The sequence below is a fragment of the Pongo abelii genome, chromosome 17 (genome assembly GCF_028885655.2).
Source record: "Pongo abelii isolate AG06213 chromosome 17, NHGRI_mPonAbe1-v2.0_pri, whole genome shotgun sequence".
Classification (NCBI taxonomy): domain Eukaryota; kingdom Metazoa; phylum Chordata; class Mammalia; order Primates; family Hominidae; genus Pongo; species Pongo abelii.
In genome coordinates, this window is record NC_072002.2 from 32498958 (window position 1) to 32517995 (window position 19038).

General features: G+C 42.0%; 1 protein-coding gene, 1 non-coding gene and 1 pseudogene across 5 annotated transcripts in view; 2 read left to right on the top strand and 1 right to left on the bottom strand.

The window, feature by feature from the left end:
* Positions 1-11098, bottom strand: part of SMCHD1 (structural maintenance of chromosomes flexible hinge domain containing 1) — a 164814-nt gene extending 153716 nt beyond the window's left edge. For all 4 annotated transcript variants that reach the window (XR_010137656.1, XM_002828085.5, XM_063716988.1 and 1 more), the window contains exon 1: positions 9252-11098. Coding sequence is in view for 3 of the 4 variants with exons in the window: in XM_002828085.5 (XP_002828131.5) it covers positions 9252-9437 (186 nt within the window). In the remaining variant the exon portion in view is untranslated. The remainder of the gene's footprint in view (positions 1-9251) is intronic.
* Positions 11099-11272: 174 nt separating this feature from the next.
* LOC100939397 (chromobox protein homolog 3-like) lies at positions 11273-13224 on the top strand (annotated as a pseudogene).
* A 2502-nt stretch (positions 13225-15726) lies between these two features.
* On the top strand, positions 15727-15833 carry LOC112130034 (U6 spliceosomal RNA). The gene has a single exon (XR_002912346.1). It is a non-coding gene; the product is annotated as a U6 spliceosomal RNA (small nuclear RNA).
* The last annotated feature ends 3205 nt before the right edge of the window (positions 15834-19038 follow it).

Here is a 19038-nt window from a genome sequence, read left to right on the forward strand (position 1 = left end):
TATAATTCTGTAATTACTACATTTAGCTAGGAAATATAAAACTCAGTATATCTAAATTTTGCCTTTGCATAATTAATAGTGCATAAATCTATATAAATTACTTACTTAACAAGGTCATTTTTTCTGCTACTATAAGCAACCTAGGAACACTAGTGATTAGGTGGAACGTTTTAAAAGCATTTTAACATCATCAGCAGGACCCACCCAGACAAAAGACATAGTATTTCATACCAACCTACAAGTTCTCAACTTATTTGGAACAAAGCTTTAACATAACTCATGTTCATATAGACTAGATATTTAAGTATGCAAAAACAAAATAGAAGAAAACAGAAGTTAGCATTTTATAGCACGGAGGGAAGAATAGCCATGCTTTGTAAGACATACAGGTCCATTCAAATGAATAACTTTAAAAATTAAAGCAAATTATAAATTAGAGGGAAACTGGCTGGGCATGGTAGCTCACACCTGTAATCCCAGCACTTTGGGAGGCTGAGGCCGTCGGATCACAAGGTCAGGAGTTCGAGACCAGCCCGACCAACATAGTGAAACCCCGTCTCTACTAAAAATACAAAAATTAGCCAGGTGTGGTGGCACACACCTGTAATCCCAGCTACTCAGGAGGCCAAGGCAGGAGAATCACTTGAACTGGGGAGGCGGAGGTTGCAGTGAGCCAAGGTCATGCCACTGCACTCCAGCCTGAACAACAGAACAAGACTCTGTCTCAAAAGAAAAAAAAAAAAATTAGAGGGAAATTGCAACAAGAAACAAAAGGTTGACAAGGATCAACAAAGAGAAAAAGTAAAAACACAAAAAAATGAAAAGGAGAAAATACAAATGACCAACTAACACATGAACTGTAAAATCACATTAATCAAAAAATGAGAATTAGAAAAGTAGTTAACATTTTCATTTACATTAGAACTAAAACATACATGCTCTGTCTAAAATGAAACAATACAGCAATATATAGTCAAGAGAAAAGGCTTCTGTTTCAGGTAGTAATGGACTAGTCTAAAGATTAACATTCTTATTGAAAACAGCTAAAAAATCTAGACTAGTAATACTCAAATCTTCAAAAATGATATTAATAAAAACCATTATTGCTCACCACTTGGATGAGCTAGGGCACCAACTTCTTACTCTGAACACTGACAAATTAAAGGGAAAGAACAAATTATTTACACTGCTTTTCTTGTATCAATGATACTTCAGGATAACCAAAATAGCTCTGGCTGATGAGGCAAAGTTGTTCCTTAAAGAATTCCAGCTAATAAACACAGGAGGAATGGCAAATCAGATCAAAACTTCCTTATGGAGGAATCCTGCTGAAATCACGTGAATCCCAAGATTTTAATGTTAGCATTGCTATGAGTGGGTGAAACACCCACACATCATGTGCCTCCCAATGTAATGCCATATGAAGTATCAGTACTACCTATAAAGCATTCTTTGCCTCCTGACCCCAAAGAAGCTGAACCTAAATCAAATCAAGCTTTAAAGCTAACTTTTAGTTTACAGAATATATATGGAGATAAAACAAATTAAGTAACACCAAAAAAGAGCACAAACAAATCCATAATGTGGAATATTAAAGACCTAGTTGATTTCTTCAAGAGGTCAACTGCAGGAAAACTAAAGAGACTGGGGGAGGAGGAATTTGCTCAAATGCTTTAAATTGAAAAAAATTAGGAAACACAAAAAAACAAGTTTAATGTGAGGACTATGTCAGATCCTGATTTAAACAAACCAACTATAAAAAGATACTTTTAAACATTCAGAGAACTCAATATGGACAGGGACATTAGACAATATTAAAAATGCTTAATTTTAATGGTTTGATAATACATATTCATGCTGAAGCATATGGGGTGAAATGACCTAAGACCTAGAATATGCCTTAAATACATTACAAAAACAAAAATGATGCTAGTGTGTGGTAAATTCCTGTTAACTTGAATCTGGATGAGTACACTGGGGTTCATAACATGATTCTCTCTTTGTATGTGTCTGAAGCTTTTCATAAGAAAATTTCTACTTTAAAATATCCTGGAATAGGCCGGGTGCGGTGGCTCAAGCCTGTAATCCCAGCACTTTGGGAGGCTGAGGAGGGTGGATCACGAGGGCAGGAGATCAAGATCATTCTGGCTAACACGGTGAAACCTCGTCTCTACTAAAAGTACAAAAAAATTAGCCGGGCGTGGTGGCAGGCGCCTGTAGTCCCAGCTACTCGGGAGGCTGAAGAAGGAGAGAATGGCGTGAACATGGGAGGTGGAGCTGGCAGTGAAATGAGATCGCGCCACTGCACTCCAGCCTGGGCGACAGAGCGAGACTCCGTCTTAAAAAAAAAAAAAAATTCCTGGAATAGACCAGTGGAAGAGAATAGAGGGCCCTGAGACAGGTCCACATATATATGGATGGAGAGCCTAGCAAACAAGAGAGGTGCCATTACAAATTGGTGGGGAAAGAATAAACTATCCAATGAATGATATTATGACAACTAGTTGTCTCAACACGGAAACAGATAAAATCCACACCTTAACTTAGACAAAAATAAATTCCAGGAGAATTAAAGCAGCTGTACATTAGCCCAAAATTGTAAAAGAACACAAAGGGAAATAATTTTGAGTGAGCATAAAGGGATTTCTGAAAAGGTACAAACAGTGGGCCAGGCACAGTGGTTCACGGCTGTAATCCCAGCACTCTGGGAGGCCAAGGTGGGCGGACTGCTTGAGCTCAGGAGTTCAAGACCAGCCTAGGCAATGTGGTAAAACCCCATCTCTACAAAAAATGGAAAAAAAAAAATAGCTCGGCATGGTGGTGCACACGTGTAGTCACAACCACTCAAGAGGCTCAGGTTGGAGGATCCCCTGAGCCTGGCAGGCCAAGGCTGCAGTGAGCCATGATCACACACTACTGCACTCCAGCTTGGGTGACTTTTGAGTGAGACCCTGTCTCAAAAGATGCAAATAGCACAAGTCATAAATAAAAAGACCAGACAACATAAAAAGATCAACATCACTAGTTATCAGAGAAATTAATATAACTTATTATCATCAGGTAGGCAAAAGTGTTAAATTCTGAGCCCATCAAGTGTAGACCTCTGTACAGAGAAATAGGTACCTTACACACTGCTGATATGACTGAAAAAAAGTCAAACATAAAGAAACTAATTAATTTGGCATACTTTAGTAAACTTAAAAGATACTCATATTCCATGCAATTCCACCCTAGAGAAATAAAGCTATGAACTTAAACTGACTGGGAAGATTCTATTTGTTTAACAGAGACAAAAATGACCTTACAGATTTTTATTAGGTTTCATATAGCCATGACAGTTGTGTATTTTTTAATTCATTACTACTTTCTTATTTCTATGATGTCCCAATTTTTTTTTTTTTTTCTGGTTTTTGTTATTGTTGTTGAGACGGAGTCTTGCTCTGTTGCACAGGCTGGAGTGCAATGGCGCAATCTCAGCTCACTGTAAGCTCCACCTCCCAGGTTCACACCATTCTCCTGCCTCTGCCTCCCAAGCAGCTGGGACTACAGGCGTACGCCACCACACCTGGCTAATTTTTGTATTTTTAGTAGAGAGAGTTTCACCATGGTGGCCAGCTGGTCTCAAACTTCTGACCTCAGATGATCTCCCTGCCTTGGCCTCCCAAAGTGCTGGGATTAGAGGCATGAGCCACCAGGCCTGGCCAATGTCCCACTTGTTAAATCACGTAATTATGCATCCTGTAGTTACTGAAAAACTATGTGCAAATGATTTTTTTAAGATCTATGTTCACCTAAACATATATCTAATTATTCCATATAATCCCACATAAGTCTATTATTTTTTATTTTTTACAGATTTTTTGAGTACTCTTCTACGATAATTGCATATAATACTTCATTTAGCCTTCACTAACTACATAGAAGACGCCCCCTATTTCCTAGCTGTCAAATTATTTACGGATAGGAATGCTAGCACCTTATTCTCTTCTTCAAACAATGGCAACTGGGTTATCGTTCCTGACCATCTAATTATATCCAGTTTTGCCTGTATTTTCCTGCACTGGAGCAAGTAGTTCATTTTCTTTTGATTTTTAACCCATATTAAAACCCCACAGATTTTTATCCCATTTTAAAAACCCACAGATTTTTAACCCATTTTAAAAACCCACAGATTTTTAATCCATTTTAAAAACCCACAGATTTTTAATCCATTTTAAAAACCTACAGATTTTTAATCCATTTTAAAAACCCACAGATTTTTAATCCATATTAAAAACCCATAGATTTTTAATCTATAAATCTACTATTATTCAATTAACACACACAAACTATCTTTTTTTTTTTTTAAGTTCCTGGATACATGTGCAGAACATGCAGGTTTGTTACATAGATATACATGTGCCATGGTGGTTTGCCACACCTATCAACCCGTCATCTAGGATCTAAGCCCCACATGCATTAGGTATTTGTCCTAATGCTCTCCCTCTCCTTGCCTCTTACCCTACCAACAGGTCCCCGTGTGTGATGTTCCCCTCCCTATGTTCCTGTGTTCTCATTGTTCAACTCCCACTTATGAGTGAGAACATGCAGTGTTTGGTTTTGTGTTCCTGTGTTAGTTTGCTGAGAATGATGGCTTCCAGCTTCATCCATGTCCCTGCAAAGGACATGATCTCATTCTTTTTTATGGCTGCATAGTATTCCATGGTGTATATGTGCCACATTATCTTCATCCAGTTGATCATCGATAGGCATTTGTGTTGGTCCCAAGTCTTTACTATTGTAAATAGTGCTGCAATAAACTTTAAAATTAATCCATATTAAAAATCCATGGTTTTTAATCCACATCAAAAATCCATATGAAATATCCATGGATTTTTCATCCATATTAAATATCCATGGATTTTTCAGGGGGCATGGTGGCTCATGCCTGTAATCCCAGCACTTTGGGAGGCTGAGGTGGGTAGATCACCTGAGATCAGGAGTTCCAGACCACCCTGGCCAACATGGTAAAATCCCATCTCTACTAAAAATACGAAAATTAGCCAGGCATGACGGCTGGTGCCTGTAATCCCAGCTATATGGAAGGCTGAAGCAGAAGAATCGCTTGAACTTGGGAAGCGGAGGTTGCAGTGAGCCAAGATTGCGCCACTGCACTCCAGCCTGGGTGACAAGAGTGAAACTCCCATCTCAAAAAAAAAAAAACATGGATTTTTAATCTATAAATTTATTATTATTTAATTAAGACAAATAAACTATCTTTGTTTTCCCTGCTTCATCTATAAAAATTATATCTTGAATTCACAATTTTTCTAAGTATTTTATTATTGTTTGTTTGTTTTTTGAGACACAGTCTCGCTCTGCCACCCAGGCTAGAGTGCAGCGGTGCGTTCTCAGCTCGCTGCAACTTCCGACTCCCGGATTCAAGTAATTCTCCCTGCCTCAGCCTCTCGAGTAGCTGGGATTACAGGCACCCGCCACCAGATCTGGCTAATATTTGTATTTTTAGTAGAGACGGGGTTTCACCATGTTGGCCAGGCTGATCTCTAACTCCTGACCTCAGGTGATCCACCCGCCTTGGCCTCCCAAAGTGTTGGGATTACAGGTGTAAGCCACCATGCCATCCCCAACTTCTCTTAAATATTTAAGGACTAACTGACTTGCAGTGCATCAAATGATTACCTACCAAAATGATCAGTTAATTTTACTTTTTAAATTATTTTCTTTCACTATCTCTGAACAACAGGTAATTTTCATCCATGGATTAGTCAGAAAGCACACAGCTTAATTAGCACTGCTCTGAAACTCTGCAAACTAGTCAGCTTTTAATGTGGCTCCATTATATTTCGTTACCTTACTATGGCACTTGCTACGCCATTGTTTTCTGCTCTTTTTTTTTTTCAAAATCTCAAGTTTATTGTAGAAATTGATGAGCAAATCTTATATTAAAATACAAAACACCTAGAATAGCCGCACAACAAAAAACATTGGAGCCACACAAAGGAAAATGTAGACGATTTCTTCCAATTGGTGGTGGGGGATATGCACACACAGGACTTAATATCTGGGCATATTTTAGAACTAACCAAATGAGTCATCTTCTAATCGTTGATTCTTCAAGGCCACAAGGGCTCAGGTGAGTCAACAGCTGCTTATCAGAGGTCTAAGGGCTTCTTGCAGATTTGCCCTTTCCATTTCTTCCCTCTCCTTTTCCATGAGGTGAATTTTATTCAAATAACAATTTAGAGCTGGGCGTGGTGGCTCATGCCTGTATTCCCAGCACTCTGGGAGGCCAAGGCAGGTGGACCACCTGAGGTCAGGAGTTCAAGATCAGCCTGGCCAACATGGCAAAACCCCATCTCCACTAAAAGTATAAAAATTAGCCAGGCGTGGTGGCAGGCACCTGTAATCCCAGCTACTCAAGAGGCCGAGGCAGGAGAATCACTTGAACCTGGGAGGCAGATGTTGCAGTAAGCCAAGATGGCACCACTGCACTCCAGCCCGGGCAACAGAGCGAGACTCCGTCTCAAAAAAAATAAATAAATAAGTAACAGTTTAGGATTATCCATAATACTGCCTGACACTACAAACATTTATTGGTTTAATTTACATTTTAACAAAAACTTTAGTATATTGTCTCTTCCCCTAAGGACAAAAGTGATGGTTCTAATAAATAGTGTGGCGTAGTTTAAAAAAAAAAAAAATATATATATATATATATATGTATATGTATATGTATATATAAGCTTTGGAATCAAATTGACCTAAATTCCAATCCCAGTTTCACCGCTTGTTGACCATGTAATCTCACATTATTAATTCAGTGACTTAATTCAGTTCTTCGAGTACGTAATGGAGACAAAGTTATGGGATCCGAGGCATAATCTAATAACGCTTAAAAGAAGTCTAACAACAAAAAAGTTAGCCTTCTCAGCCTTCTTTTTTCTTACTAGTTGGTCCCTCTCATTTCTAACTAAATTTAAAATGTTTTCTAGCAGGATAAAGTGGGAGGAAGGAGGAACAGAATTAGTTAAAAGAAATATTTTCCTTGGTTTTCCAGTTGAAATATTGAAGGAAGGAATAAATACATCTGTTCCCTACAGCAAAGAATGCCATTTGAGTAGTATAACAGAATGAACAGAGGTTCTGGGTTTGAATACTAACTTGAGCTTTACTATCTGAGTAATGAGTCACCATCTCCACGACTGTGTTTATACTTCTGTAATAAAAGGCCAATAATACTTCCTCTATTTATCTAAGAGTTACTGAGACATCTCACAAGAGGGAAACAGTGCATTTCTAGAGGAAGGGTAAAGTAGCAAAACATTTTCAAAAAACAACTTTAAAATACGAAACAAGAACTTTAAAGATGTGTCTCATCTTTGATCCAGTTCTAAGATTTCAAACTAAGCAAACAATAATAAAGACATAAAAGGCTACGTATTCAAAGATGTTTTTCCACCGGTTGCAGTGGCTCACGCCAGTAATCCCAGCACTTTGGGAGGCGGGTGGATCTCTTGAGCCCAGGAGCTCGAAACTAGCCTGGGCAACACAGCCAAACCCCCGTATGTAAGAAAAATACGAAAAAAAAAAAAATAGCTGGGCATGGTGGCGCTCACCTGTAGTCCTGGCTACTTGGGAGGATCACCTGAGCCCGGGAATATTTGGGCCTGGGAAAATGTTTATCACAGCATTACTTAAAATCAAAAAAATTAAAAGTAATGTAAATGTCAACAGAAAGGAGAGATTCGGTTATGTAAATAGTGGTAGCAAATGGACCATTTCAAATTTTGATTTGAAGACCTACGTTTAAAGACACTTCTGACATTAAGTGAAAAAAATAATAGAATATAAAACACATATTTTAGTAATTTAAAAAATGGAGTGGGAAGGAGGAGGAAGGCTGAAAAGACATAACCTCAGGTGCTAAGAGCAGCCATATAGTAGTTTTACAGCGAGTAAAAGATTTACTTGTTTCCCCCCTCTGGTTCCGTATTTTCTTTAATGTACTGATATTTTTACTATAAACATAATAAACGTAAAAAGTTTCCCTTTTGTAGAATGGTTCTGAATACAAAGCATTCAACAAAAAAGATGAGCATTCATTCACTTTTCAAACAACGGGAATCTACTACATTCAGGCACAGAATTAACTTGAGGGGATAGGTTTTTGTCTTCATTCATTTATCCATTCTAACCTGGGCATTTACAATGTGGCAGGCACAGTTCTAGACGCCGGGACTACAGCTGTGAACAAAATAAAGTCCTTACTTCTCAAATCGTTTTCATTCTACGGATCATAATTTCAATTATTTCAGCAACCATACAGTTATATGGTCTAGAACATTTCTAAACCTATCAGCCTCAAGACAAAACACGGCTTCAAAGTTCTTTTTTTCCCTTGGAAGCTAAGTGTTCTTAACAGCTTAAAAAGGGACCTCATATGGTTAATTCAGAGCATGACAATATTCCTTCTTCAAAGCTCAGGCAATGCCACCACCTCATATCTATAAAGTACATCACAGTTTAAAGCAGATTTCCCTACACGTTCATTTTTAAAGCAAACCAATACACGGGATAGGTACGTTTTCTGGTGTTCCACAGCCACTCATACCAACCTTTGACTTGGTTTAGGAATTCCCAAGGGTTAGGGCTCAATCAGGCCAGCTCTACCTGCAAAGCTGACTTGGACAAGTGTCTCCGTGCGGAAGGATCCCCCCCGCCGCCCCGCCCCAGAAGGACCTGCAATCTTGACAGGGCAGCCTGGGGACACCCCGCATCATCTAATGAACTTGGGGGAGATCGACTCCAGGAATTTCACAACTTCTCACCGTCGCAACACTCACAACAGAGCCCCTGGGTGTTAACTCCGTTCTCTCGTTTTAAAAAAGTTACAGAGTAAAAACAGACACCACCAACAGCTTTCCCTAGACTGCAGGGCCGCAATCGGGCTAAGCTCGCCCAGGGCCAACAAACGCTGAGGTCTCAACCCGGGGCGGCAAGGCCTCCCGTAAAAGGAGCGGAGGCAGAGGGAGGGCCACGGGGGAGCCGGCTCTGCACTTCGAGGCCCGGGCCCGCCCGAGGCGTCCGGCCACCAGGTCACGGACATGGCGGGCACATGGGAGAGGGAAGCCACGGCCGCAGGACCAGGACCGGGTGACAGGTTTATTGCCCTCAGTGAGCAAGTTGAGTTTCTCGTCACCCTCCCGCCCCTCAAGTCTACACGCGCATCCCTTCCTCGCCCCTTCGCGTACCTGACACACAGAGGCGCGAAATCCCGCGTAGTCCGAGCGCTCCCCGACCTGCAGAGGCCGGTCCCCGAGCTCGGACTCCTTTTCGCGCCGGTCAAACAAGTACACCGTCCTGTGGCCGACGCCTCCGCCATCCTCCTTAGTCCCCACAGAGGCCCCGCCAGGCCCGCCGCCGTCCGCCGCTGCCATATTGGTGAGAAAGCGAAAAGACAGCGACGCCTGCCGCCGCCGGGCTCAGGGCTGAGGTGCGCGCTCCGCGCGGCGCCTTCAGCTCCAGCTCCCGGGGCGGCTCGAGGCCTCGGCCCGGCGCGCTGCAGCTCCTCCTCAGCGGCGGCGGCCGAGCAGCGGCAGGCGCGAGGATCACCCGGGAACCGATTCAAACGCGCTCCTGCCCGTGCACCACGTCACTTCCGCGGCCCGCCACTCCTGAGGAGAAGGGGACGCGCGGCGCGCTCCTCACCGGGCCCGGGCCTAGCGCCTGTCGCCGCCCACGCGAGCCTCACGGTGCGACCCGCGACCAGCGCCGCCGCCGGGACTGTGGCGCAGGAGGAAGAGGGGTGGCGGGTGGCGGGTGGCGGGCGACGGCGAGGGGGTGGGGCGAATCCAGCAGGCCGCGCGGGCAGGGGCGGGGCTTCGCCGCGCGCGCGCGCGCGCGCCCGGGACCCGCCCTCCCGGCCCTCGCGAAGTTGGAGGGAGGCTGAATGCTTCGCGGGTGCCTGCGCCCTGCGGGTAGTCCTCAGAAGCCGAGGCGGGAGAGCAGGGCTCGGGGGCAGCGGGGGAATCTCCCGAAGAGCTGTGTTCTCTCTATGGAAAGGGCCCCGCTGCCTTCCCGCCTCGCCATGATCCCGACTGAGCTTGTAGGTGCCGCGCCGGTTGGCTGAGCCCTCTCTGGCTGGGTCGCGTGGACGCGGCGGCGGGAAGCTTCAGGCCCGCGGTACTCGCCGGGCGCAGAGTCCACCAAAGCGAGCACGTGGGTCCCTCTGCCGAGAAAACAGGCGCTACGAGAGCCGGCGCCCCTTTTTCCTCCTCATTTCTTAGTAGTTCTGGGTGGGCTCCAGCGTGGGCCCCGAGACAAAGCTGGTCCGTGAGAACGTCAGAAGGGCACTCTGTGACGTCACAGCGTCCCCGCCCGCACCCTCTGGGGGCCCTGGAGCGCCGACGGCATTCGGGGTACGGGGGTGACTCCAGCGCCCTAGTTTTCACGCTACCTGCGCTTCGTGGTCTCCCACGTGCCTGTAAATTCTGAAAGAACCCACGCCACAGTTACTAGGGTTAAATTAGATGTTCGCAAAATTCTTAAGGCCTAATACGTTTTCAATAAAAGCCTTTAATCGTCATTACCGGGCAACGTTTCAGTAACTATCCTCATCGTGGGCAGGTAGTGCCCTAACTCAACAAATAAAATGCCATTGTTAGAGGACTAGGTTTACTCTCCAATTCTTAGAAATCGTGAATATTGTATACGTGAGAGTGGTATGTAAATTCAGAAACCCAAAGGTAGCAGATAGAGGGGTTTTTCAAATCTCAGAATATAAGCCTGGATAATAGTGCGTTTTCTGTTTTACTAGGTTTGCTAAAAGCTTATATGGACAGACTTACAAAGTTAGTGTTATGTTAGAAACCTAGATTTGCTTGTGGATGTCAAGACGCTTCAAGATCGTGGGGAATGTGTGTATAAATTGACTACACATATACTAGAGGTAGACACCAACTAGAACGGAATTGTGAAGGCGTGTTTGGGGAACATAAATTGTTCGGCTGGAAGTGGGGAGAACTGAGCGGTAGATGGTGGAAGATAAAATTGAAAAGACAAACTGGCCAAATGCCGTTCATGTTCCTTAAGTTGGAGGTGGAGGAAAAGAAAAAAAAAATGTAACCCCCGATTCTAATGGAATTTCTTTGAAGTTTGATGTTTTATTTACCTTTCAAATTCATGCGAATGTCTCATTCTATTCCTTTATATAGTGGTGTTTGAGTTAAATGACTCAAAGAAAAACACAAATTGTTTTTCTAATTCTTACTTAATGGGTAAGATGAATTGCCTCTCTACTTCAGCAAATTGAGATTAGAGCTGGAGGTTCGTCATCAGGGCAATTTCTCATTTCTTCGTAATACCAGATTATACAAGCACCTCTTTCATGTCTTTAGAAGAGATTTCAGGATCATCTCTAAGAGATTTTTTTTTTTTTTTGATGGTGCCAGAGAAGTGTACTGCAGTATTATGGGCAGCTCTTAGTGGGAACATTGATGTCTTACCTTGTTGAGATATCGAGTCTGAATCAGTTTCTTAATGGCTGTATAGCATCACTTTTGTTCTCAGAATATCAAACAATTTTTTCATCAAAGAAAGATGATGAGTTTGTTCTTTATTTAATTTTCATCACAAGTAAATAAAAGCGTTTGAAATGACACAGTTCCTTAATGAGTTCTCTTCAATTGACTCTTAATTTTTATTTTAATTAGCTATCTTACTACAGAGTAAAATATTTAAGTGGCCTTGTATCAGTTATTTATTGCTACATAACAAACTTCCCCCAAACTTAGTGGCCCCTGAAGAAGTTCCCCATTCCTTTCCTCCTTGCATGTAGCTCAAGCTTGAGTCAGGCAGGACCTGAGATGCCACAGACCCAGGCCAGGTGCAGCTCAGAGATGGTGAACAATAGCTCTTCATGTCTGCAATTAAAAATGGCCTCCAGTAAAACTACGGTCGTCCTTTGGTATCCTTGGGAAATTGGTTTCTGGACCGGGACCCCCATGGATAGGAAAATCCAAGGCTGCTCAAGTCCCTCATATAAAAGAACGAAGTATTTGCATATAATCTACATTACATCCTAGATTACTTATAATACCTAATACAGTATAAATGCTATGTAAATGGTTGTTATACTGTATTGTTTTTCATTTGTATTTTTTTTGTTTTATTGTGATTTTAAAATATGTTCTATCCTCGGTTGATAGAATCCAGGAATGAGGAACCCGAGGATACTGAGGGCCACTGTACATTGCAAAAAAATGGGACAAAAGACTTAATGGAAAGGGTATAAAAGCTGATGAAGCAGAGCCTGAGGATTTTGTGGTGGAAAAAGTACTACACCAAGGTGTGGTGAATGGGAAGGTGGAATATTCCCTGAAGCAGAAAGGATTTACACTTGCTGACAATAATTGAGAACCTGAAGAAAACTTAGATTTTCCTGAGTTCATTGAACTATTTCTTAATCCTCAAAAAAACTGGTAAAGGAAAAGATAGTACAAAAAGGAAATCTTTATCTGATAGTGAATCTGATGACAGCAAATGAAAGGGATGCTACTGAAAAACCAGGAGACTTTGCCAGAACTCATGATCCTAAGCAAAGAATTGGTACCACAGACTACAGTGAAGAATTAATGTTTCTAATGGAACGCAAAGATTCAGACGAGGCTGACTTGGTGCTGGCAAAGAGGCAAACGCAAAGAGGCAAACACGAAGTGTCCTCAAATTGCAAATTATTTTTATGAAGAGAGACTAACTTGGCATTCCTGTCCAGAAAATGAAACTCAAAAATTGTTGTACTGCAGTATACTGCCATATAGTGTGTGTGTGTGTGTGTGTGTGTGTGTAAAACCTAGGTCTTGATTTTCTTATTAGTGTGAAATATTCTATTTTTTAAAAAATAGAGATAGAGTCTCACTATGTTGCCCAGGTTGGTCCCAAACTCTGGGCTCAAGTGATCCTCCTGCCTTGGCTTCCCAAAAGTGCTGGGACTACAGACGTGAGCCACCCTGCCTGGCCAGCTATTTTCTAATGAAATCTATTTTCTACTTCAAAATCTTGTTTTGAAGTAGAATCTAGAGAGTTTTGGGGGTTTGTTTGTTTTGGGGATTTGTTGGGTTTTTTTTCATCAATAGCACTTGTTACTTTTGAACAAGTAGAAAAAGCTTTCTGTAGCTGCTTCATTTACCAGAAAAGAATATTTGGTTCCATGGTATATTATTTCCTCTTTTCTAAATGTTGGGAACATTTTCCATAATCATTACTCAATCATAACTTGTGTTTAACCTATAATGCCTAAGGCTATTCTGAATTTTTGTTTGTTTGTGTATATATAAATATACACATTCATAGTTGTGGTTTTGTTTTTTACATGAACTAAGAAATAGCATTTCACAATCATGGGTAAATTCAAGTTTTCTTCTGGAATGCCATCATTGTAAGCAGCCCAAGGAATAGATCACCTTAAGTTAAAATTTTTCCTAAAGCCACAATGTTTCAAATTGAATAATTTGTAATTAGTTGGCCAAGTTAAATACAATGTAAACAATTTAAATTGGACAATTTAGAGAAGCCAAATCAGAGCCGGGCTCGGTGGCTCATGCCTGTAATCCCAGCACTTTGGGAGGCCAGGTGGGTGGATCACCTGAGGTTGGGAGTTCAAGACTAGCCTGACCAACATGGAGAAACCCCATCTCCACTAAAAATACAAAATTGGCCGGGCATGGTGATGCATGCCTGTAATCTTAGCTACTTGGGAGGCTGAGGCAGGAGAATCACTTGAACCCAGGAGGCGGAGGTTGCGGTGAGCTGAGATTGCATCATTGCACTCCAGCCTGGGCAATAAGAGCAAAACTCCATCTCAAAAAAAAAAAGAAGCGAAGTCAGAGTCCATAATGTCTATAGCTATAGTCATATAAAAGCAACAGTTTATTTGCAAAACCTTCTAAAAGGAGAAATTTTATCACCAACAACCTCCGCACTCAGATGAGGAAACCAGACAGATACTGATGTGCCTTTTTTTTTTTTTTTTTTTTTTTTGAGACAGGGTCTTGTTATGTTGCCAAGGACGGTGTGCAGTGGTACAATTATAGCTAACTGCAGCCTTGAACTCCTGGGTTCAAGCAATCCTTCCACCTCAGCCTCCCAAGTAGCTGGGACTACAGACACATGCCACCACACCCAGCTAATTTTAAAATTTCTTTGTAGAGACAGGGTCTTGCTTTCTTTTCCAAGCTGTTCTAACTCTTGGCCTTGAGCGATCCTTCCACCTCAGCCTCCCAAAGTGCTGGGATTGCAGACATAAACCACCACTCTCAGCCCAATACTGGTGTGTTTTAATTAGCCAAGCAAGGCTTAGCTAAGTGAGCATTTAAAGGTTCCTTCTAAAGAGCCATTTCTTTACAAAAAGTTGAAAATCTTATGCTATATTGGCCAAAAGGTCATAATTCATGGAATGTCTTTGCCCATGAAACTAAATAGATGGTTAGAGATGTTGCTGTCTAAGACCTGGTGGCATACATGGGTGAACAATTGCAATGTAAACTCTTGACTTGCATGCTTTTTCTTTACCTCAATCCATTCATTACATGTAGGATCAATCATTTCACTATTTAGGTTACTGGTTCAGAAGAAGCCAGGAAAAACAATAACACCATAGTAATAAGTATGTTACCTGAGTGTGTATTGTTTACTTTCTTGTAGATACTGCTGAATAGCGATCAATACGTAGCTTTATATTTTTTAAAATAGAAATAACTTAGTGGCTTAAACAGGAATCATTTATTTGCTTGTGATCGACAATTTGAGCTAAGCTCAGCTGAATAGATCTTCTGCTGGTCTCACTTGAGATCACTTCAACAGCTGCAATCACCTGGTAGCTTCACCAAGGCTGGATGGCTCACAGTGGCCTCATTCACATGGCCGGCAGTTAGCTAAGGCTGTTGGTTGGAGTGCCTCAATTTTCCTCTAGTAGGCATCTCTAATATCATAGCTTGATTTCTTACTTGGTTGTCACAGCGTTCCAAAAGAAAAGGCTCCAGTGTGCAAGTGCTTATGGAAGTTCTGCTTGCATCACATTTATATATATATATAAAATATAAAAAAAATATACAATTTATATATATATAAAATATATAAAAAATATATATAATATATATAATATATTTTTTATATATATATATTTTTTTTTGAGACAGAGTCCCACCCTGTCACCGAGGCTGGAGTGCAGTGCGCAGTCTCAGCTCACTGCAGCCCCTGAACTGAGTTCAAACAATTCTTCCACCTCAGCTTCCTTAGTAGCTGAGAGTATAGGTGCGCACCACCACACCGGGCAAATTTTTGTATTTTTAGTAGAGATGAGATTTCACCATGTTGGCCAGGCTGGTCTCCAACTCCTGACCTCAAGTGATCCACCTGCCTCAGCCTCCCAAAATGCTGGGATTACAGGTGTGATCCACCGCACCCGGCCTGCATCATGTTTTCTAATGTCCCACTGGCCAAAGCTAGTCATGCAGCCAAGCCCCTGTGTGGTCCACTCCCACGATAGAGGTAGGCTTACAAAAATCCCGATACGGAGAATAGCGCTGTATCTGTATATTGAGATGAGACGAGTTTGAAAAAGTATTGCAGATATATGGTAGCTGGCAAAAAGAAGGAAAAAAAAAAGGAGTGTTGTTAGGATTTGCTGATGAGATTAAATTTCCCCCAAATAAAAATACCTAGAAAATTGTGCTTGCTTTGGCAGCACATATACTAAAATGGGAATGATACAGAGAAGATTAGCATGGCCCCTGTGCTAGGATGACACACAAATTAGTGAAACATTCCGTATTATAAAAAAATAAAAATACCTAGAAAATAAAGGGCAAGGGCTGGGCATGGTGGCTCACGCCTGTAATCCCAGCACTTTGGGCGGCCGAGACGGGCGGATCACAAGTTCAAGAGATTGAGAACATCCTGACCAACATGGTGAAACCCCGTCTGTACTAAAAATACAAAAATTAGCTGGGTGTGGTGGTGTGCTCCTGTAGTCCCAGCTACCCGGGAGAATCGCTTGAACCTGCAAGGCAAAGGTTGCAGTGAGCTGAGATCGTGCCACTGCATTCCAGCCTGGTGATAGAGTGAGACTCTGTCTCAAAAAAAAAAAAGGGGGGGGCAAGGAAAGTGATTTTGGGGGGTTATTTTTCATTTTGCCCATTTGTGGGGAATTCTACAGGATGAAAGTGATTTTTTTAATACCTCTATGTTCTCAAATGTATTTATTTTTATTATTTCTGGAGAGATAAGAACAATTTTAGTGACATGAATTCAGGCTTTGCCAGTTAAAATACTTTCTGTAATATAATTTGTGACTTTGAGCCCCAAATCTACCAAACTGGTAGAGAACATTTTGGAGTTCCTTCATTCCCAGTTTTTGTTTGTTTTTGTTTTTGAGAAAGGATCTCATTCTGTCTCTCAGGCTGGAGTGCAGTGTCACGATCTCAGCTCACTGCAGCCTCTACTTCCTGGGCTCAAACCATCTTCCCACCTCGGCCTCCTGAGTAGCTGGGACCACGGTTGTGCACCACCATGTCCATCTAATTTTTGTATTTTTTGTAGAGATGGGTTTTCACCATGTTGTCCAGGCTGGTCTTGAACCCCTGAGCTCAAGTGAGCCACCCACCTCAGCCTCCCAAAATGCTGGGATTACAGGCATGAGCCGCTGTGCCCAGCCTCATTCCCAGTTTTAACAAGTTTGATGCGTCTGGGTGGTAGGGTTAGAGGCTCATCCATGTCTACGAGGCAGCCTCTTTAGATCTAGTGGCTTCCTGCTGCTTTTGTGCTGTTTGGGACATAGGCGCCATTTGCAAGGGTTATTTTTAATCCCATTTGCCTATATATACATATGGGTATTTTGGGGAGGGGGGAACCAGGCCATTTTACCAGCCTACAGGGAATCTCTTTTTTAATCTGGATAAAATCCTTTGCTTTTCTCTTCCTTCAAGGCACTCTATCAATGCCTATAAATCCTTTTCTTGGTGAGGTACAGTGGCTCACGCCTGTAATCCCAGCACTTTGGGAGGCTGAAGGGGGCGGATCATCCGAGGTCAGAAATTTGAGACCAGCCTGGTCAACATGGCGAACCCAGTCTCTACTAAAAATATAAAAATTAGCCAGTTGTGGTGGCGCACACCTGTAGTCCCAGCTAGTCCAGAGGCTAAGGCAGGAGAATCGCTTGAACCAGGGAGGCAGAGGTTGCAGTGAGCCAAGATCGCACCACCGCACTCCTGCCTGAGCGACAGAGCAAGACTCCATCTCCAAAAAAAAAAAAAAAAAAATTCATTACCTGTTTGATTATGCTTTTGTTTTGATTGTAAAGCACTGATTATTTTTCCTTCAAAAATCCATGTAGTTAGGCCGAGGCGGGCGGATCACCTGTGGTCAGGAGTTCAAGACCAGTCTGACCAACATGGAGGAAATCTGTCTCTACTAAAAACACAAAATTAGCCAGGCGTGGTGGCACATGCCTGTAATCCCAGCTACTCCGGGGGCTGAGGCAGGAGAATCACTCGAACCCGGAAGGCGGAGGTTGCAGTGAGCCGAGATCGCGCAGTTGCACTCCATCTCAAAAAAAAAAAAAAAATCCATGTAGTTGATTTTTTCCTTACATATGAAAAACGGTACTTAGAATTTATTGAGTTCTTAAACTGCCAGTACCTCTACAAACACTTTACATTTTCTTGTTCAGTCTGTTTCTACATTTTTATATCATGAAATATTTCACGCATACAAAAGAGTATACATAATCTAAACGTCTGTGAAAAGACAAACACATCTGTCTTAAAACCATTAACTTAAATAAAAGAGTATTAGTGATACTTTTAAAGACCGCAGTAAGCCCCTTCCAAAATGACATCTCTCTACTACTAAAGTATTCTCTATTCTGAAATTTGTAGGTATTTGTTTTCCTTCTGTTTGTAATAAATTATTTAGTTTTTGAGTTTTTGAACTATGTGTACACATATACATTCTTCTGCTCATTTTTGTTCATCATATTTGTAAGATTCAGTAATGTTGATGCAAGTTACTGTAGTTCATTCTTTTTTTATTCCGTTTTACTGTTATATAGTATTTCTTGATACGAGTACACCACTGTCTTTCCATTCTCCTATCAATGAACATTTAAATTATTTCCAGGTCTTTGGTTTCTTTGTCTGCTTTTACTTTTTAGAAATCAAGCTTCTATGAGTATGTGTCTGTTGTATCCTGATGTTCTTATGCGATGGATATAATATTGCATAGGTTTATATATCAAGAGTCATAGAATATGGCTAATTTACACACTTACCTGATAATGCCAAATTATTTTCCAGCAGTATAGAAGACCTGCTGCTCCACTACCTTGTCAACATGTAGGAGTGTTTTACTTTTGAAAATGTTTGTCAGTCTGGTAGATGTGAAATTGTACCTCATTGTGGTTGTAATTTGCACCTACCTCATTATAAATGAGATTGAGGCTGGGCGTGGTGGATCACACCTGTAATCTCAGCACTTTGTGAGGCCAAGGCAGGCAGATCAACTGAGGCTAGGTGTTCGAGACCAGCCTAGCCAACATGGCAAAACCCCGTCTCTACTAACAATTCAAAAAATTAGCCAGTGTTCTGGCACCTGCCTGTAATCCCAGCTACTTGGGAGGCTGAGGCACGAAAGTTGCTTTAGTCTGGGAGGCGGAAGTTGCAGTAAGCCAAGATTACACCATTGCACTCCAGCCTGGATGACAGAGCAAGACTCTGTCTCAAAAAAAAAAAAGATTGAGCACATTTTCATGTGTGTATTTCCTAATTGTGTATCCTCTTCTATGAAATGCTTATTCATGGCTCGTGCCTTTTGTTGTTGTTGTTGTTGTTTGAGACGGAGTCTGGCTCTGTGCCCAGGCTGGGGTGCAGTGGCGCAATCCCGGCTCACTGCAACTTCCGCCTCCCTGGTTCAAGCGATTCTCCTGCCTCAGCCTCCCGAGGAGCTGGGACTACAGGTGCGCTCCACCACGTCCAGCTAATTTTG